The sequence below is a fragment of the Zingiber officinale genome, chromosome 2A (genome assembly GCF_018446385.1).
Source record: "Zingiber officinale cultivar Zhangliang chromosome 2A, Zo_v1.1, whole genome shotgun sequence".
Taxonomy (NCBI): Eukaryota; Viridiplantae; Streptophyta; class Magnoliopsida; order Zingiberales; family Zingiberaceae; genus Zingiber; species Zingiber officinale.
In genome coordinates this window covers 65,887,129-65,902,726 of record NC_055988.1, presented here as the reverse complement: position 1 = coordinate 65,902,726, position 15,598 = coordinate 65,887,129, and the positions used below count along the sequence as shown (strand labels likewise).

Genomic DNA, 15,598 nt, shown 5'->3' with positions numbered 1-15,598 from the left:
TTAAGCACTTTCTTACTTGAAGACGGCAAGGTTGATGCTAATGTGTGTGTGATGCTGGGGAATGGGAACTTACTCTGATACCAACTTGTAACGACCACCCTTCTCACAACTACTCTCTAGAGGTGGACGCTACTTAACTACTAACTCTACTTAACCGGTATGATCGAAGACACGAGGAGTCTCTACTGAAAAATTTCGACAGCATCTCCCCTGTACCGGTGACCATAAACTGAGATACATATATAGTATACATCAGCCACAGGTGGTTGGAACATATATCAAACACCCACGCAATTAAATAAGTGTCAAACACCACTCACATCAAAAATAACCCAAAAATAGAAGAGAACTATACTAAAGACGTCACACGAAATCACAATCCATCTACCATGTCCTAATAACAGCAAGATAATATACACGATCCCAAATACTTCTAACATAGCAATAAGGAAAGAAAACTAAAAGAACTCCTTTCTAGCCCCAAGACTTCCATAGTCCAGGCATCGCACATCCACCACACACCTCCTTGTCACCTTCCTTCTGGCTATATCTATTCCTTTCCTTTATCTGCAGTAAGAGGAAATGCAAACTATAAGCGAATGCTTAGTAAGCGCTGTCTAACTCAAAAAAATTCGAATATGCATGTTTACAAGAAGAAACTAGAAACTGAATTCTTTAAAAGGAAACATATATATATAGCTGCTCATGTTAAAAGTGCTAAAACTAGGAAATAAATCTGCTCATGCATAATCAATAGCAAAGCACTAAAATTTGCATATTCATGATATACAAGGATAAAACTGCATGCCGGAAGATAAAGCTAATCATGCTCAATAAACTAATCAGGAAACAAATAAAACTAATATTGCATGCTTCGAATTAAAAGAAACTAAACTTGCTGACTCTAAACATAAGTGAAGCTTGTTTCATTTGTTTCAAAACATATACTTTAATACTTCAAAATAATAATCAACTTCTCTTGGGCCCAGGCATAGTACCAAAGCGCACTCCCTAATAGAGGATGTGGTAGCTAGTCACAAGTCCTACGAGGGTAAAGACCTTGGTCTTACCAGGGACAAGACCTTGGAATTGGTCACCTGAATTTGTTTAACGATAACCTTGGAAGTCAGGTACTAGCCTTTTTAAAATAAAATACTTGTTATCTTGTAATATTCTTATAATAAAATGTCTTGGCATTTCTTTGAGCACTTGGTGTGCTGCTGATCCCAAATCTTAAAATTTAGGAATGCTATCAAGACCTTGGTCTTTTCTTACTTATAGTTACTCATAATCCTCAAAAAGGTTTAATAAAACGAATAATTATTCCTCTAAAATACATGGCTGCTCATTCTTGTTAAAATAGCAAATGAAAACTAAAGAAACTGCTCATGTATATCTAGTAGTAAAGAAAACTGGTCATGCTCAACTCATGGCAAATAAAAGCACACTATGAAGAACTTGAGAGTTTAAAATGAAACATACTATGAAGAAACTTGTAGTGCAACCTCATGATAATTAACTCTTAAAACAGAAATTAAACATACCCCTATGCATCTGATATTTACTAGCTTTGTAAGTTGAGTTAAGCATGGATAAGCTTCTAATTTTCTAAGGGGAAAACAACCAGAGACATGACCCAAATTGTAATGCAACATTCACCTACATAACTCTTTACAAACAGGACATAAACCTCCTCTTATCATGTTCAAAATATGCAAAGTCTATCACTTACTTTGAGCATTAACATGGTCAAAAACAAATCTCAAAATTACTCTTAAATCCCTGGCAACAATTCTTTAAGTATGCTACTGCCGAATTAAAAAGGAGAAAGCAAATCTCTTATATCCCTAGCAACAATTCCTCAAGCATGCTACTGCCGAACTAAAAAAAAAAGAGAAAACAAAGAACGCATGCTACTCTTAAACCTCTAGCTATTCCCATGCCACCAATTCTTCATACTCAATGCCATGGCAAGAAAACCAATATATAACTATTCTTCAGTAATCCACAAAACACAAACCTACATGCTTAATCTAATTACTTTCTTCCTTTGAAACTCACGGCAGCTGATATGGGTTAGTTTTTGTGGGTCTCCCCATGAGGAAAGAAAAGGAAGAAAGAAAAGCAAAAAAGATAGGATAATATTGGTCGGGACATGCCTCCATGATGAAGGTAGGGTAATATCGGCCGGGACATACCTTCAGGAAGGAGATAGGCTAATATCGGCCGAAAGATATACTTCCTAGGCAGATCTAGGCTAATATCCGCCGGGATATACTGCTAGGATGGAGTTAGGCTAATATTGGCCGAGACATATTTCCTAAGCGGAGCTAGGCTAATATCGGCCGGGATATACTGCTAGGATGGAGTTAGGCTAATATCGACCGAGATATGCCTCCTAAGCAGATCTAGGTTAATATCGGCCGGGACATATAGCTGGGATGGAGTTAGGCTAATATCGGCCGAGATATGCCTCCTAAGCAGATCTAGGTTAATATCGGCCGGGACATATAGCTGGGATGGAGTTAGGTTAATATCGGCTAAGACATGCCTCCTAGATAAAACTAGGCTAATATCCGCCGGGACACACCGTTGGGATGGAGTTAGGCTAAGGCCGAATGAGACATACTTCCTATACAGAGCTAGGTTAATATTGACACACCACTGGGGCGGAACTAGGCTAATATCGGCCAAGACATACTTCCTAAGCAGAGCTAGGCTAATATCGGCCGAGATATATCGCTGGCCCGGAGCTAGGCTAATATCGGACAAGACATGCCTCCTAAGCAGATTTAGGTTAATATCAACCGGCATATAAGAGATAAGTCTATATTGACCAAAATATACCTCCTAAAAAGAGAGCCAAGACCGGTCAATTGACCAGAAAAACACTTCAGAGAATATATTGACTTCAACAGATATAAGGAATACTGGTAGATGGAATTAATTACAGCAGAAGGGGTGAAATGATAGAGATATTTATAATATGTAAATATATGACATAAAATGTATTTTGGCGGGAAATGTGTTTGTATATTATTTTGCAGGTGCTAAACGACAAAGAAGGTACATCTGGGGTACAAAAAAGATTCCTTAACAAGTAATTCACCACAAGTACACAGATGACGTCATCTCATAACAAACTCTAACAAACCGGGGTCCACTTCATGACTACGGAGGTTATATGAAGTGGTATAAAAGGGGGAATCCTCTCCGTTGGCAAGGTAAGTTCACAAGTTCATATCATTGCACACATTCATAACCCTAATTTGCAGCTACTGTTCATCTTCTTCCTCCTTTTTCTTCCACACCGAGAGAGATCACTGACTTGAGCGTCGGAGGGCCTAGCCAGGGATTCCCACCCCGATCTTAGGTCACTGACGATAGTGCTGGTTGGTCTCTTGTGCGCAGGAAGTCTTGGAAGCTTTGGATCTGGGTTTCTTCTCTTCAGATCTGGTTTCTTTCTTCGTCATCAGGTCTTCATACGAGGAAAGCCTCTAGTGACTCTACTTTTTCCCGATCCGCTTTGGGTTTCTCGAATTGGTATTCGGTAGACTTTACTCTTCATCAGCATGGTGGGTTGCTTTCTTCTAGATCTCCGTCATGTCCAGCTTCTCAGACAGGATCAAATTTGGTGCTGTCTGTGGAAAATCTCACCTGAATCTGAGACTACATGATGGAAGAGGCCGGGAAATCAAACCTACTTACTATCAGTCGGGAGGATTTGGATTTTCTCATCAACTCCCATGTCCAAAAAGCCTTGCAGCAACAACAACAACAACTTCAAGCTCATACTGGAGCTACTCTGCCGACAGCTCATAATCCGGCAATATCGACCACTGAGCAGCGGAAAGGAAAGGAATTAGAAGAAGAGGAACATGCATATTTTCCTCCAACTGCTGTTTCTCCGACGAGGCGTCCTTGAGCCTTCCTTCGTACTCCTATGGAGCAAGGGGGCAGAAGACCTGTGTTCCAAGAATCCTCGGGTGAAGCACCCGATAAAGAAAAGCATAAGATCAAAATGATAACTAGCGATAGCTCACCTGAGAAGGTCATCTCCCCATTTTCTCAAAGTGTATTGGATGATCCTCCCCAAGCGGTATCAAAATTTGCAAATCGGGGAATATACTGGAACAACAGATCCAGAAGATCATCTGTTGAAATTTGAAAACGTAGCATTGTTACAACAATTCTCTGATGGAGTGAAGTGTCGGATATTTCTTACTACCCTCGGAGGAGCAACACAGCGTTGGTTCAAGAGATTACCAGAAAAATCTATTCGGAAGTTCAAGGACTTCAAGAAAGTCTTTCTACACCATTTCTCTAGCAACAAGAGGTATCATAAGACTCCTTGGAGCTTGTTTTCAATCAAACAGTTGTCTAAAGAATCTATCCGAGCATACATCAAAAGGTTCAATCAGGTAGCTATTGATGTGCCTAATGCTACTACTGAGATATTAAAGAAGCTCAAGCTGCTCGTAGAAAGGAGAGTGTCACCTCTTCTCCTACCCAAGTTAAAGAGAAAGCTCCAGCTCCTGTGCCTCCACCAAGAGGTCCTAGAATAACTCATCCACCCCATCGACAACCCGAGTATCGCCCACAAGCTGTACAGCATGTGGAGATACAGCCAGAGGCACCCAGGAGGTGGTGCACTTATCATAAAACTAGCAGTCATCATGTTGAAGACTGTTTTGTTTTAAGAAATAGACGGGTCAATAGAGAGTGATATCAGAGGCAGAACTACTATCAACAACAATACCCCAGGCAGCAAAGTCCACCCAAATTGGAATATCGTCCGGTCGAGACTCGATAGGAGGCAATACTAGTCTCGGCCGGTACTAGTCAAGTATCAGAAAAAGCACCTTCTGAAATTGTGATGACTCGACAGGAAGAAAACAGAAATAATGCTGCTCGAGGAAATATCAATATGATTGCTGGCGGACCCACTGATGGGGATTCTAATAGAGCTAGAAGAGCGCATGCCCGAAGATTGTAGATTCATGCAGTAGGATACAGCCTGGAACGAGCAGCTGGCCCTGAAATAAGTTTCGGGCCTAGAGATCTTGAGGGGGTAGAAATACCTCATGATGATGCTCTGATCATTAAAGCTGGGATAGCTAACTACATCATTGCTCGTACCTTCATAGACACGGGTAGCTCCGTCAATATTATATTCAAGAAGGCTTTTGATCAGTTACAAATTGATCCAAGTGAGCTTCAACAAATTGTTACTCCTCTGTATGGATTCACAGGTAATGAGGTACAACCTTTAGGTCAAATAAAGTTGGCCATTTCATTGGGAGAAGAACCTCTGATGAGAACCAGAAGATCTTATTTTATGGTGGTAGACGCGTCATCCTCTTACAATGTGATATTGGGTCGACCTGCCTTAAACGAGTTTAGGGCAGTCGTTTCTACTTTTTGTCAAAAGATCAAATTTCCTGTGGATGATCAAGTTGGAGAAGTAAGAGGTGATCAGAAGACAGCCCGAAAGTGTTATGTAGAGATAATTCGAGCTGAAGCTAACACCGCCCAAAAGATACAAAGAATGGAAGTTAACGCCATTAGGGAAAAGCAGTCCACCCTGGTTTATGAAGAGAAGGAAGAAATTCAGATCCAGACCGGTCGGCCTGAAGCTACTACATATATTGCGGCCGATCTCGAGCCTACTCTAAAGGCTGCATTAGTACAATGTTTGAAAGAGAATAATGATGTCTTTACATGGACTCCCAAAGAAGTCTCGGGCGTTTCTCCTACCGTCATGGAACATTCCTTGCATGTCTTCCCAGATGCCCGCCCGGTCATGCAAAGAAAAAGAAGTTTTAGTGCAGAACAAAATCAAATCATCAAAGAAGAGATTACCAAACTTATGGAGGCAGGATACATTAGAGAAGTACAGTTCCCAAGTTAGTTAGCTAATGTGGTGTTAGTTTCTAAACCAGGAAATAAATGGCGAGTCTGCATTGACTTCCGGGATCCCAACAAAGCTTGCCCGAAGGATTATTATCCGTTACCTAGGATTGATCAGCTTGTTGACTCCACCGCCAGATGCGAATATATCTCTATATTGGACGCTTATCAAGGTTATCATCAAGTTCCTTTGGCCAAAGAGGATCAAGAAAAGGTCAGTTTTATAACATCTGAAGGTACTTATTGCTACAATGTTATGCCCTTTGGACTAAAAAATGTAGGAGCAACTTATCAAAGGCTTATGAATAAGGTTTTCCAGAAGCAGATTGGTAGAAATATGGAAGTATATGTTGATGACATCTTAATTAAATCTCTTCAAGCTGCTGATCTATGCAGGGATATAGAGGAAACTTGCAAGACTCTAAGACAATATGGGCTCAAGTTGAATACCAGCAAATGTTTATTCGGCGCGAAGGGAGGAAAATTCCTGGGATATATGGTGTCTGAACGAGGGATAGAGGCCAACCCAAGCAAGGTCAAGGCATTGCAGAACATGGAGCCACCACGCAACATGAGGGAAGCTCAAAGATTGACAGGCCGAATCACAGCTTTGTCTAGATTTATTTCTAGATCGGCTGATCGTAGTTTTCACTTCTTTAAAATACTCAGAAAGGCTAATAAGTTTCAATGGAATGAGGAGTGTGATAAGGCTTTCCAAGAATTGAAAGATTATTTGGCTACTCTTCCTGTGTTGGCTAAACCTATAGTAGGAGAAACTCTGTGGGTATACTTGTCGGCTAATGAGAACGTTGTAGGTTCTGTACTAGTTAGACAAGAGGGAAAGGAGCAACAACCTGTATATTTTTCTAGCCATTTATTAAAAGGAGTTGAGTGTAGATATACTACATTAGAAAAATTGGCTTATGCCCTAGCATTGACTGCTCGGAGGTTGCGCCCATACTTCTTAGCACATGAGATTATTGTATTAACTAACAGCACTCTTGGGCGAGTATTACTCAACCCAGAGGCATCGGGACGGCTGATTAAGTGGACAACTGAACTTGGGGAATATGATATTCAGTATCAACCTCGCTCGGCCATCAAGGCACAAGCTCTGGCAGACTTCATCATAGAAGTACAAGGCCCCGAGGAAGAAAACACCTGGAAGGTTTATGTAGATGGTTCTTCAACTAGACAAGGTAGCGGAATTGGTGTTCTTCTTATATCACCAAGGGAAGACAGATTGCAACTCTCTATCAGGTTGAACTATAGAGCTACTAACAACGAAGCAGAATATGAAGCCCTAATAGCCGGTTTGCAAGCTGCTCGGCATATAGGGGCAGCTCGAGTCCTTATTTATTCCGATTCTCAATTAGCAGCTCAACAACTATCAGGTAATTTTGAAATCAATAATGATAGGCTTAAGTTATATGCTGAAGCGTTTGATAAGTTGAAGTCTCAATTTCAAGAAGTAAATATACAAAAGGTTCCCAGATCTGAAAATCAAGTAGCAGACGAATTGGCTAAATTGGCTTCTGCTATAGTACCGTGGAGTCTAGACAGACCTGTGGAACAAACTCTGTTAGTATCCTGTATTGAAAGACATGTTGAAGCAGAGATTCAAAGCGATTGGAGGGCTCAGATCATATTATATTTGCAGTAAGGTATTCTTCCTAGTGATGTAGAACAGGCGAGAGTATTTAAGAAGAGGGTCGCTCAATATACTATGGTGGGAGAAAAGTTATATAAAAGGGCTTTTTCCAGACCTTTGCTTAAATGTATTGGCACAGAAGATATACAGTTTCTTTTACGAGAAGTTCACCAAGGCTCGTGTGGTAGTCATATAGGGGGAAGATCTTTGGCTCGTAAAATTCTGCTAGCAGGATATTTTTGGCCCACTTTACATGAAGATGCTAACAAACTGGTGAGAACTTGTGTTTCTTATCAAAAGCATCAAAATATCTCACATCATCCTACACAGTTATTGAGAACCTCTATAGTTGCATGTCCCTTTGATCAGTGGGGCATGGACATAGTAGGATCGTTTCCTATGGCAGCAGCACAGAGAAAATTCTTATTGGTAGCAGTGGATTATTTTTCTAAATGGGTAGAGGCAGAGCCACTTGCTCAAATTACTGAAGATGCAGTTATTAAATTTTTATGGAAAAATATAATCTGCAGGTTTGGCATTCCTCATAAATTGGTCTCTGATAATGGAAGACAATTCCAAGGGGATAGGATTTTAGACTGGTGCAACAGTTACGGCATTATTCAAGCCTTCACCTCTGTAGCTTACCCACAAAGCAATGGCCAAGCAGAAGTAACTAATAGGGAGATCATTAGAGGTCTAAAAACCAAATTGGATCATGTGGGAGGTAGCTGGGTAGACGAATTACCCAGTGTTCTTTGGGCTTACCGTACTACACCTCAGGAAGCTATAGGAATCACGCCTTTTCAATTAGTTTATGGAGGAGAAGCAATAATTCCCATCGAAGTGGGGGTAGAATCTGATAGACGGCGATTATATGATGAGGACAACGAAGGTCGGTGACTTATGGAGTTAGATTTGATAGAGGAAGTAAGAGATAAAGCTGCTACTCGTCTTGTATCATATCGACAGCGGATGAGGCAAAACTATAACAAGAGAGTGATACCCAGATTTTTCCAAGTAGGGGATTTGGTATGGAAACGAATTAAACCTGTTGGGGATGTCAGTAAGCTGGCACCACAATGGGGAGGACCTTACAAAGTGGTAGAAAAACTCGCATCAGGTTCATATTATCTTCAAGATGTGGAAGGGAGAATTTTGGAACGCCCTTGGAGCGCTAATCATTTACAGCCTTATCGAACCTGACCAGATCACACTATTTAAGAAAATGTTCACAATTATTTGAGGTCCTTGGGAAACTGAGGACAAATATACTTACAGTTTGTATACCCTATTTCTTTTAATAAAAACCAGGCAAGATGAATATCATCACTGGAAATGAGTATGGTTCATACCGATAAACAGATATCAAGAGAATCTTCATTTTCTATTTGGGACAATGAATAGGAGGAAAATCCTAACCGGCCTATGTAGCTCCCCGCAAGGTCAAGAAAAACTGTAAAGAGGTTAGTATCAAAGTCATATTTTCTACATAGAGTAAAAGTCGATCGAAAAATTCTATAAAGTAACTCGGTCGGGTCTTCATAGGAGGAACCGGAGACTCTAAACTGTTCCAGAGAAAAAGTCGATCGGGAAATTCTATGAAGTAACTCGGTCGGGTCTTCATAGGAGGAACCGGAGACTCTAAACTATTCCAGAGCAAAAGTCGATCGGGAAATTCTATGAAGTAACTTGGTCGGGTCTTCATAGGAGAACCGGAGACTCTAAACTGTTCCAGAGAAAAAGTCGATCGGGAAATTCTATGAAGTAACTCGGTCGGGTCTTCATAGGAGAAACAGGAGACTCTAAACTGTTCCAGAGCAAAAGTCAATCGGGAAATTCTATGAAGTAACTCGGTCGGGTCTTCATAGGAGGAACCGGAGACTCTAAACTGTTCCAGAGAAAAAGTCGATCGGGAAATTCTATGAAGTAACTCGATCGGGTATTCATAGGAGGAACCGGAGACTCTAAACTGTTCCAGAGAAAAAGACGATCGAGAAATTCTATGAAGTTACTAGGTCGGGTCTTCATAGGAGGAACCGGAGACTCTAAACTGTTCCAGAGAAAAAGTCGATCGGGAAATTCTATGAAGTAACTCGGTCGGGTCTTCATAGGAGGAACCGGAGACTCTAAACCATCTCCGAGCAAAGGTCGATCGGGAAATTCTATGAAGTAACTCGGTCGGGTCTTCATAGGAGGAACCGGAGACTCTAAACTGTTCTAGAGAAAAAGTCGATCGGGAAATTTTATGAAGTAACTCGGTCGGGTCTTCATAGGAGGAACCGGAGACTCTAAAATGTTCCAAAGAAAAAGTCGATCGGGAAATTCTATGAAGTAACTCGGTTGGGTCTTCATAGAAGGAACCGGAGACTCTAAACTGTTCCAGAGAAAAAGTCGATCGGGAAATTCTATGAAGTAACTCGGTCAGGTCTTCATAGGAGGAACCGGAGACTCTAAACTGTTCCAGAGAAAAAGTCGATCGGGAAATTCTATGAACTAACTCGGTCGGGTCTTCATAGGAGGAACCGGAGACTCTAAACTGTTCTAGAGAAAAAGTCAATCGGGAAATTCTATGAAGTAACTCGGTCGGGTCTTCATAGGAGGAACCAGAGACTCTAAACTGTTCCAGAGAAAAAGTCGATCAGGAAATTCTATGAAGTAACTCGGTCGGGTCTTCATAGGAGGAACAGGAGACTCTAAACTGTTCCAGAGAAAAAGTCGATCGGGAAATTCTATGAAGTAACTCGGTCGGGTCTTCATAGGAGGAACCGGAGACTCTAAACTGTTCCAGAGAAAAAGTCGATCGGGAAATTCTATGAAGTAACTCGGTCGGGTCTTCATAGGAGGAACCGGAGACTCTAAACTGTTCCAGAGAAAAAGTCGATCGGGAAATTCTATGAAGTAACCTGGTCGGGTCTTCATAGGAGGAACCGGAGAATCTAAACTGTTCCAGAGAAAAAGTCGATCGGGAAATTCTATGAAGTAACTCGGTCGAGTCTTCATAGGAGGAACCGGAGACTCTAAACTGTTCCAGAGAAAAAGTCGATCGGGAAATTCTATGAAGTAACTCGGTCGGGTCTTCATAGGAGGAACCAGAGACTCTAAACTGTTCAAAAGAAAAAGTCGATCGGGAAATTCTATGAAGTAACTCGGTTGGGTCTTTATAGGATGAACCGGAGACTCTAAACTGTTCAAGAGAAAAAGTCTATCGGGAAATTCTATGAAGTAACCCGGTCGGGTCTTCATAGGAGGAACCGGAGACTCTAAACTGTTCCAGAGAAAAAGTTGATTAGGAAATTCTATGAAGTAACTCGGTCGGGTCTTCATAGGAGGAAACCGGAGACTCTAAACTGTTCTAGAGAAAAAGACGATAGGGAAATTCTATGAAGTAACTCGGTCGGGTCTTCATAGGAGGAACCGGAGACTCTAAAATGTTCCAAAGAAAAAGTCGATCGGGAAATTCTATGAAGTAACTCGGTCGGTCTTCATAGGAGGAACCGAGACTCTAAACTGCTTCAGAGAAAAGGCAGTCGACTCGGTCGGGTCTTCATAGGAGGAACCGGAGACTCTAAACAGTCCAAAAAAGTCGATCGGGAAATTCTATGAAGTAACTCGGTCGGGTCTTCATAGGAGGAACCGGAGACTCTAAACTATTCCAGAGCAAAAGTCGATCGGGAAATTCTATGAAGTAACTCGGTCGGGTCTTCATAGGAGGAACCGGAGACTCTAAACTGTTCCAGAGAAAAAGTCGATCGGGAAATTCTATGAAGTAACTCGGTCGGGTCTTCATAGGAGGAACCGGAGACTCTAAACTGTTCCAGAGAAAAAGTCGATCGGGAAATTCTATGAAGTAACTCGGTCGGGTCTTCATAGGAGGAACCGGAGACTCTAAACTGTTCCAGAGAAAAAGACGATCGGGAAATTCTATGAAGTAACTCGGTCGGGTCTTCATAGGAGGAACCGGAGACTCTAAACTGTTCTAGAGAAAAAGTCGATCGGAAAAATTCTATGAAGTAACTCGGTCGGGTCTTCATAGGAGGAACCGGAGACTCTAAAATGTTCCAAAGAAAAAGTCGATCGGAAAATTCTATGAAGTAACTCGGTTGGGTCTTCATAGGAGGAACCGGAGACTCTAAACTGTTCCAGAGAAAAAGTCGATCGGGAAATTCTATGAAGTAACTCGGTCGGGTCTTCATAGGAGGAACCGGAGACTCTAAACTGTTCCAGAGAAAAAGTCGATCGGGAAATTCTATGAAGTAACTCGGTCGGGTCTTCATAGGAGGAACCGGAGACTCTAAACTATTCCAGAGCAAAAGTCGATCGGGAAATTCTATGAAGTAACTCGGTCGGGTCTTCATAGGAGGAACAGGAGACTCTAAACTGTTCCAGAGAAAAAGTCGATCGGGAAATTCTATGAAGTAACTCGGTCGGGTCTTCATAGGAGGAACCGGAGACTCTAAACTGTTCCAAAGAAAAAGTCGATCGGGAAATTCTATGAAGTAACTCGGTCGGGTCTTCATAGGAGGAACCGGAGACTCTAAACTGTTCCAGAGAAAAAGTCGATCGGGAAATTCTATGAAGTAACTCGTTCGGTTCTTCATAGGAGGAACCGGAGACTCTAAACTGTTCCAGAGAAAAAGTCGATCGGGAAATTCTATGAAGTAACCCGGTCGGGTCTTCATAGGAGGAACCGGAGACTCTAAACTATTCCAGAGAAAAAGTCGATCGGGAAATTCTATGAAGTAACTCGGTCGGGTCTTCATAGGAGGAACCGGAGACTCTAAACTGTTCCAGAGAAAATGTCGATCGGGAAATTCTATGAAGTAACTCGGTCGGGTCTTCATAGGAGGAACCAGAGACTCTAAACTGTTCAAAAGAAAAAGTCGATCGGGAAATACTATGAAGTAACTCGGTTGGGTCTTTATAGGATGAACCGGAGACTCTAAACTGTTCCAGAGAAAAAGTCGATCGGGAAATTCTATGAAGTAACCTGGTCTGGTCTTCATAGGAGGAACCGGAGACTCTAAACTGTTCCAGAGAAAAAGTCGATTAGTAAATTCTATGAAGTAACTCGGTCGGGTCTTCATAGGAGGAACCGGAGACTCTAAACTGTTCTAGAGAAAAAGTCGATAGGGAAATTCTATGAAGTAACTCGGTCGGGTCTTCATAGGAGGAACCGGAGACTCTAAAATGTTCCAAAGAAAAAGTCGATCGGGAAATTCTATGAAGTAACTCGGTCGGGTCTTCATAGGAGGAACCGGAGATTCTAAACTGTTCCAGAGAAAAAGTCGACCGGGAAATTCTATGAAGTAACTCAGTCGGGTCTTCATAGGAGGAACCGGAGACTCTAAACAGTTCCAAAGAAAACGTCGATCGGGAAATTCTATGAAGTAACTCGGTCGGGTCTTCATAGGAGGAATCGGAGACTCTAAATTGTTCTAGTGAAAAAGTCGATCTGGAAATTCTATGAAGTAATTCGGTCGTATCTTCATAGGAGGAACCGGAGACTCTAAACTGTTCCAAAGAAAAAGTCGATCGGGAAATTCTATGAAGTAACTCGGTCGGGTCTTCATCGGAGGAACAGGAGACTCTAAACTGTTCCAGAGAAAAAGTCGATCGGGAAATTCTATGAAGTAACTCGGTCGGGTCTTCATAGGAGGAACCGGAGGCTCTAAACTGTTCTAGAGAAAAAGTCGATCGGGAAATTCTATGAAGTAACTCGGTCGGGTCTTCATAGGAGGAACCGGAGACTCTAAATTATTCCAGAGAAAAAGTTGATCCGGAAATTCTATGAAGTAACCCGGTCGGGTCGTCATAGGAGGAACCGGAGACTCTAAACTGTTCCAGAGAAAAAGTCGATCGGGAAATTCTATGAAGTAACTCAGTCGGGTCTTCATGGGAGAAACAGGAGACTCTAAACTGTTCCAGAGAAAAAGTCGATCGGGAAATTCTATGAAGTAACTCGGTCGGGTCTTCATAGGAGGAACCAGAGACTCTAAACTGTTCCAAAGAAAAAGTCGATCGGTAAATTCTATGAAGTAACTCGGTTGGGTCTTCATAGGAGGAACCGGAGACTCTAAACTGTTCCAGAGAAAATGTCGATCGAGAAATTCTATGAAGTAACCCAGTCGGGTCTTCATAGGAGGAACCGGAGACTCTAAACTGTTCCAGAGAAAAAGTCGATCGGGAAATTCTATGAAGTAACTCGGTCGGGTCTTCATAGGAGGAACCGGAGACTCTAAACTGTTCAAGAGAAAAAGTCGATCGGGAAATTCTATGAAGTAACCCGGTCGGGTCATCAAAGGAGGAACCAGAGACTCTAAACTGTTCCAGAGAAAAAGTCGATCGGGAAATTCTATGAAGTAACTCGGTCGGGTCTTCATAGGAGGAACCGGAGACTCTAAACTATTTCAGAGAAAAAAATCGATTGGGAAATTCTATGAAGTAACTTGGTCGGGTCTTTATAGGAGGAACCGGAGACTCTAAACTATCTCTGAGTAAAATTGTCTGCAACTCGAACGGGTCTTCTAAATCATCACAAATCACAAGTAAGCGATCTTATGATTTCAAGACCTAATCAACCGAGATTACGTGGACCTGAGGCTGGAATTCAAAAGGGATGCTATACATATGATGCATTATTCATTTGGAGGCCTGTCCATTTATAAGTCTTTATTTAAAATTTGCCTGGAATAATACATTCAGCTCGGAACTCAGGAATCTTACACAGCTTTCTATCCAGAGATCACTTGAAATTATGCATTCTTTTGGAATTATGAAATATACCAGATGTGGTCCGCAGGAGAATTCATCGGGACAGGGTTTAACTTCACAAGACAAACCAGGAATTCTCGCATAAAGCTTATACTCAACAAATCAAAAATATTTCAGACGGGATATTCTCAAATCAGTATGATGAAGAAGCAAGTAAGTATCAAAATTTTCTTATACACTGCAAGTACTTAATTACACAAGCTTTAATTATACTTGTTTTTTCATTAGTAGCTCCTATAGTACAAGTCTTTTATAAATAATTTCTTTAAACATTCGGAAAGGGGCCTTTTAAATCCGCGGGCAGCTCTTCATTAAGCCTGCGGCGATTTATGAAAGAAAGGGGAGGTTCTTGGGGTAAATAACCACCCTCTCTTAATTGTTGAAGAACTCCCGATACAGAATGGTTTAGAGCACCTACTATCCTACGAACAAATTCACGTGCAAAGGCTGAAGACTTCAAATAAGCCTGACGCCATTCCTTCCACCGGTTCTTCTCTTGCTCCTTGTAACTTTGAAAATCAGCTTGTAGCTTGGCGTTCTGATCTTCCAGAGCGTTCTTCTCTGATTTAAGCTGCTCCAATTCCTTTTGAAGCGATGACAATTCAATCTCTTGAGCTTTCCTTTGCTCTTGTTCCTGTAGGAGAGTGAAATCATAAGAGGCTAAGTCCTGAGCTTGGTCATAAAGACAGTCATTATGGAGCTTCTCTAATTTCTCTAAAATAAGGCTTTTTTGAGAAGCATCTGAAAGAGCTTTCTCTTTCAAAGCAATCTCTAGTCGAAGACCAGAGTGTAACCTCTCCACCTGTAATTCTAACGTCCTCCTAGCAAGCTCTTTGTCTTTCAACAGTTGTTGACATTCCTCCAATTCTTGCTTCAAGGTTCCCAATTGTTGATTTTGCGAGGCCACCTTCTCTTGCAACTGAGCCATATCACTACTAGAAGAAGGCGAAGCAGCCTTCAATGTCTCTAGTTGAGCTTTCAACTTATTGTTCTCATGATCTTTAGTTGTAAGTAGTTGATCGATATGTAGACTTGTGGCGAGAAACTAAATAAGAGGATAATGTAAGTTAAAGATGAAGTTACAAAGCTAATAACACATAACTGGGAATACTTACAGCCACTGCCTGACGACTATGGCGATCCGCTCGATGTGGGAGACTAAGGCCTCGTAGTTGTTCATAACCCTGCATCCAAGATTCGGCCAATAAACCTTGCAGTTGCAAAGTGCCATAACCAGGAGGACTAGAAGGCTGTCCCAATTGAGAA

At 41.6% G+C, this 15,598-nt stretch overlaps 1 protein-coding gene across 1 annotated transcript in view; it reads right to left on the bottom strand.

The window, feature by feature from the left end:
• The window catches only part of LOC122043684, a 45,443-nt gene that overhangs the window by 12,887 nt on the left and 16,958 nt on the right, over positions 1-15,598 (bottom strand). The window contains exon 4 of the mRNA XM_042604284.1: positions 14,771-14,966. Coding sequence (XP_042460218.1) covers positions 14,771-14,966 — 196 coding nt within the window. The remainder of the gene's footprint in view (positions 1-14,770; positions 14,967-15,598) is intronic.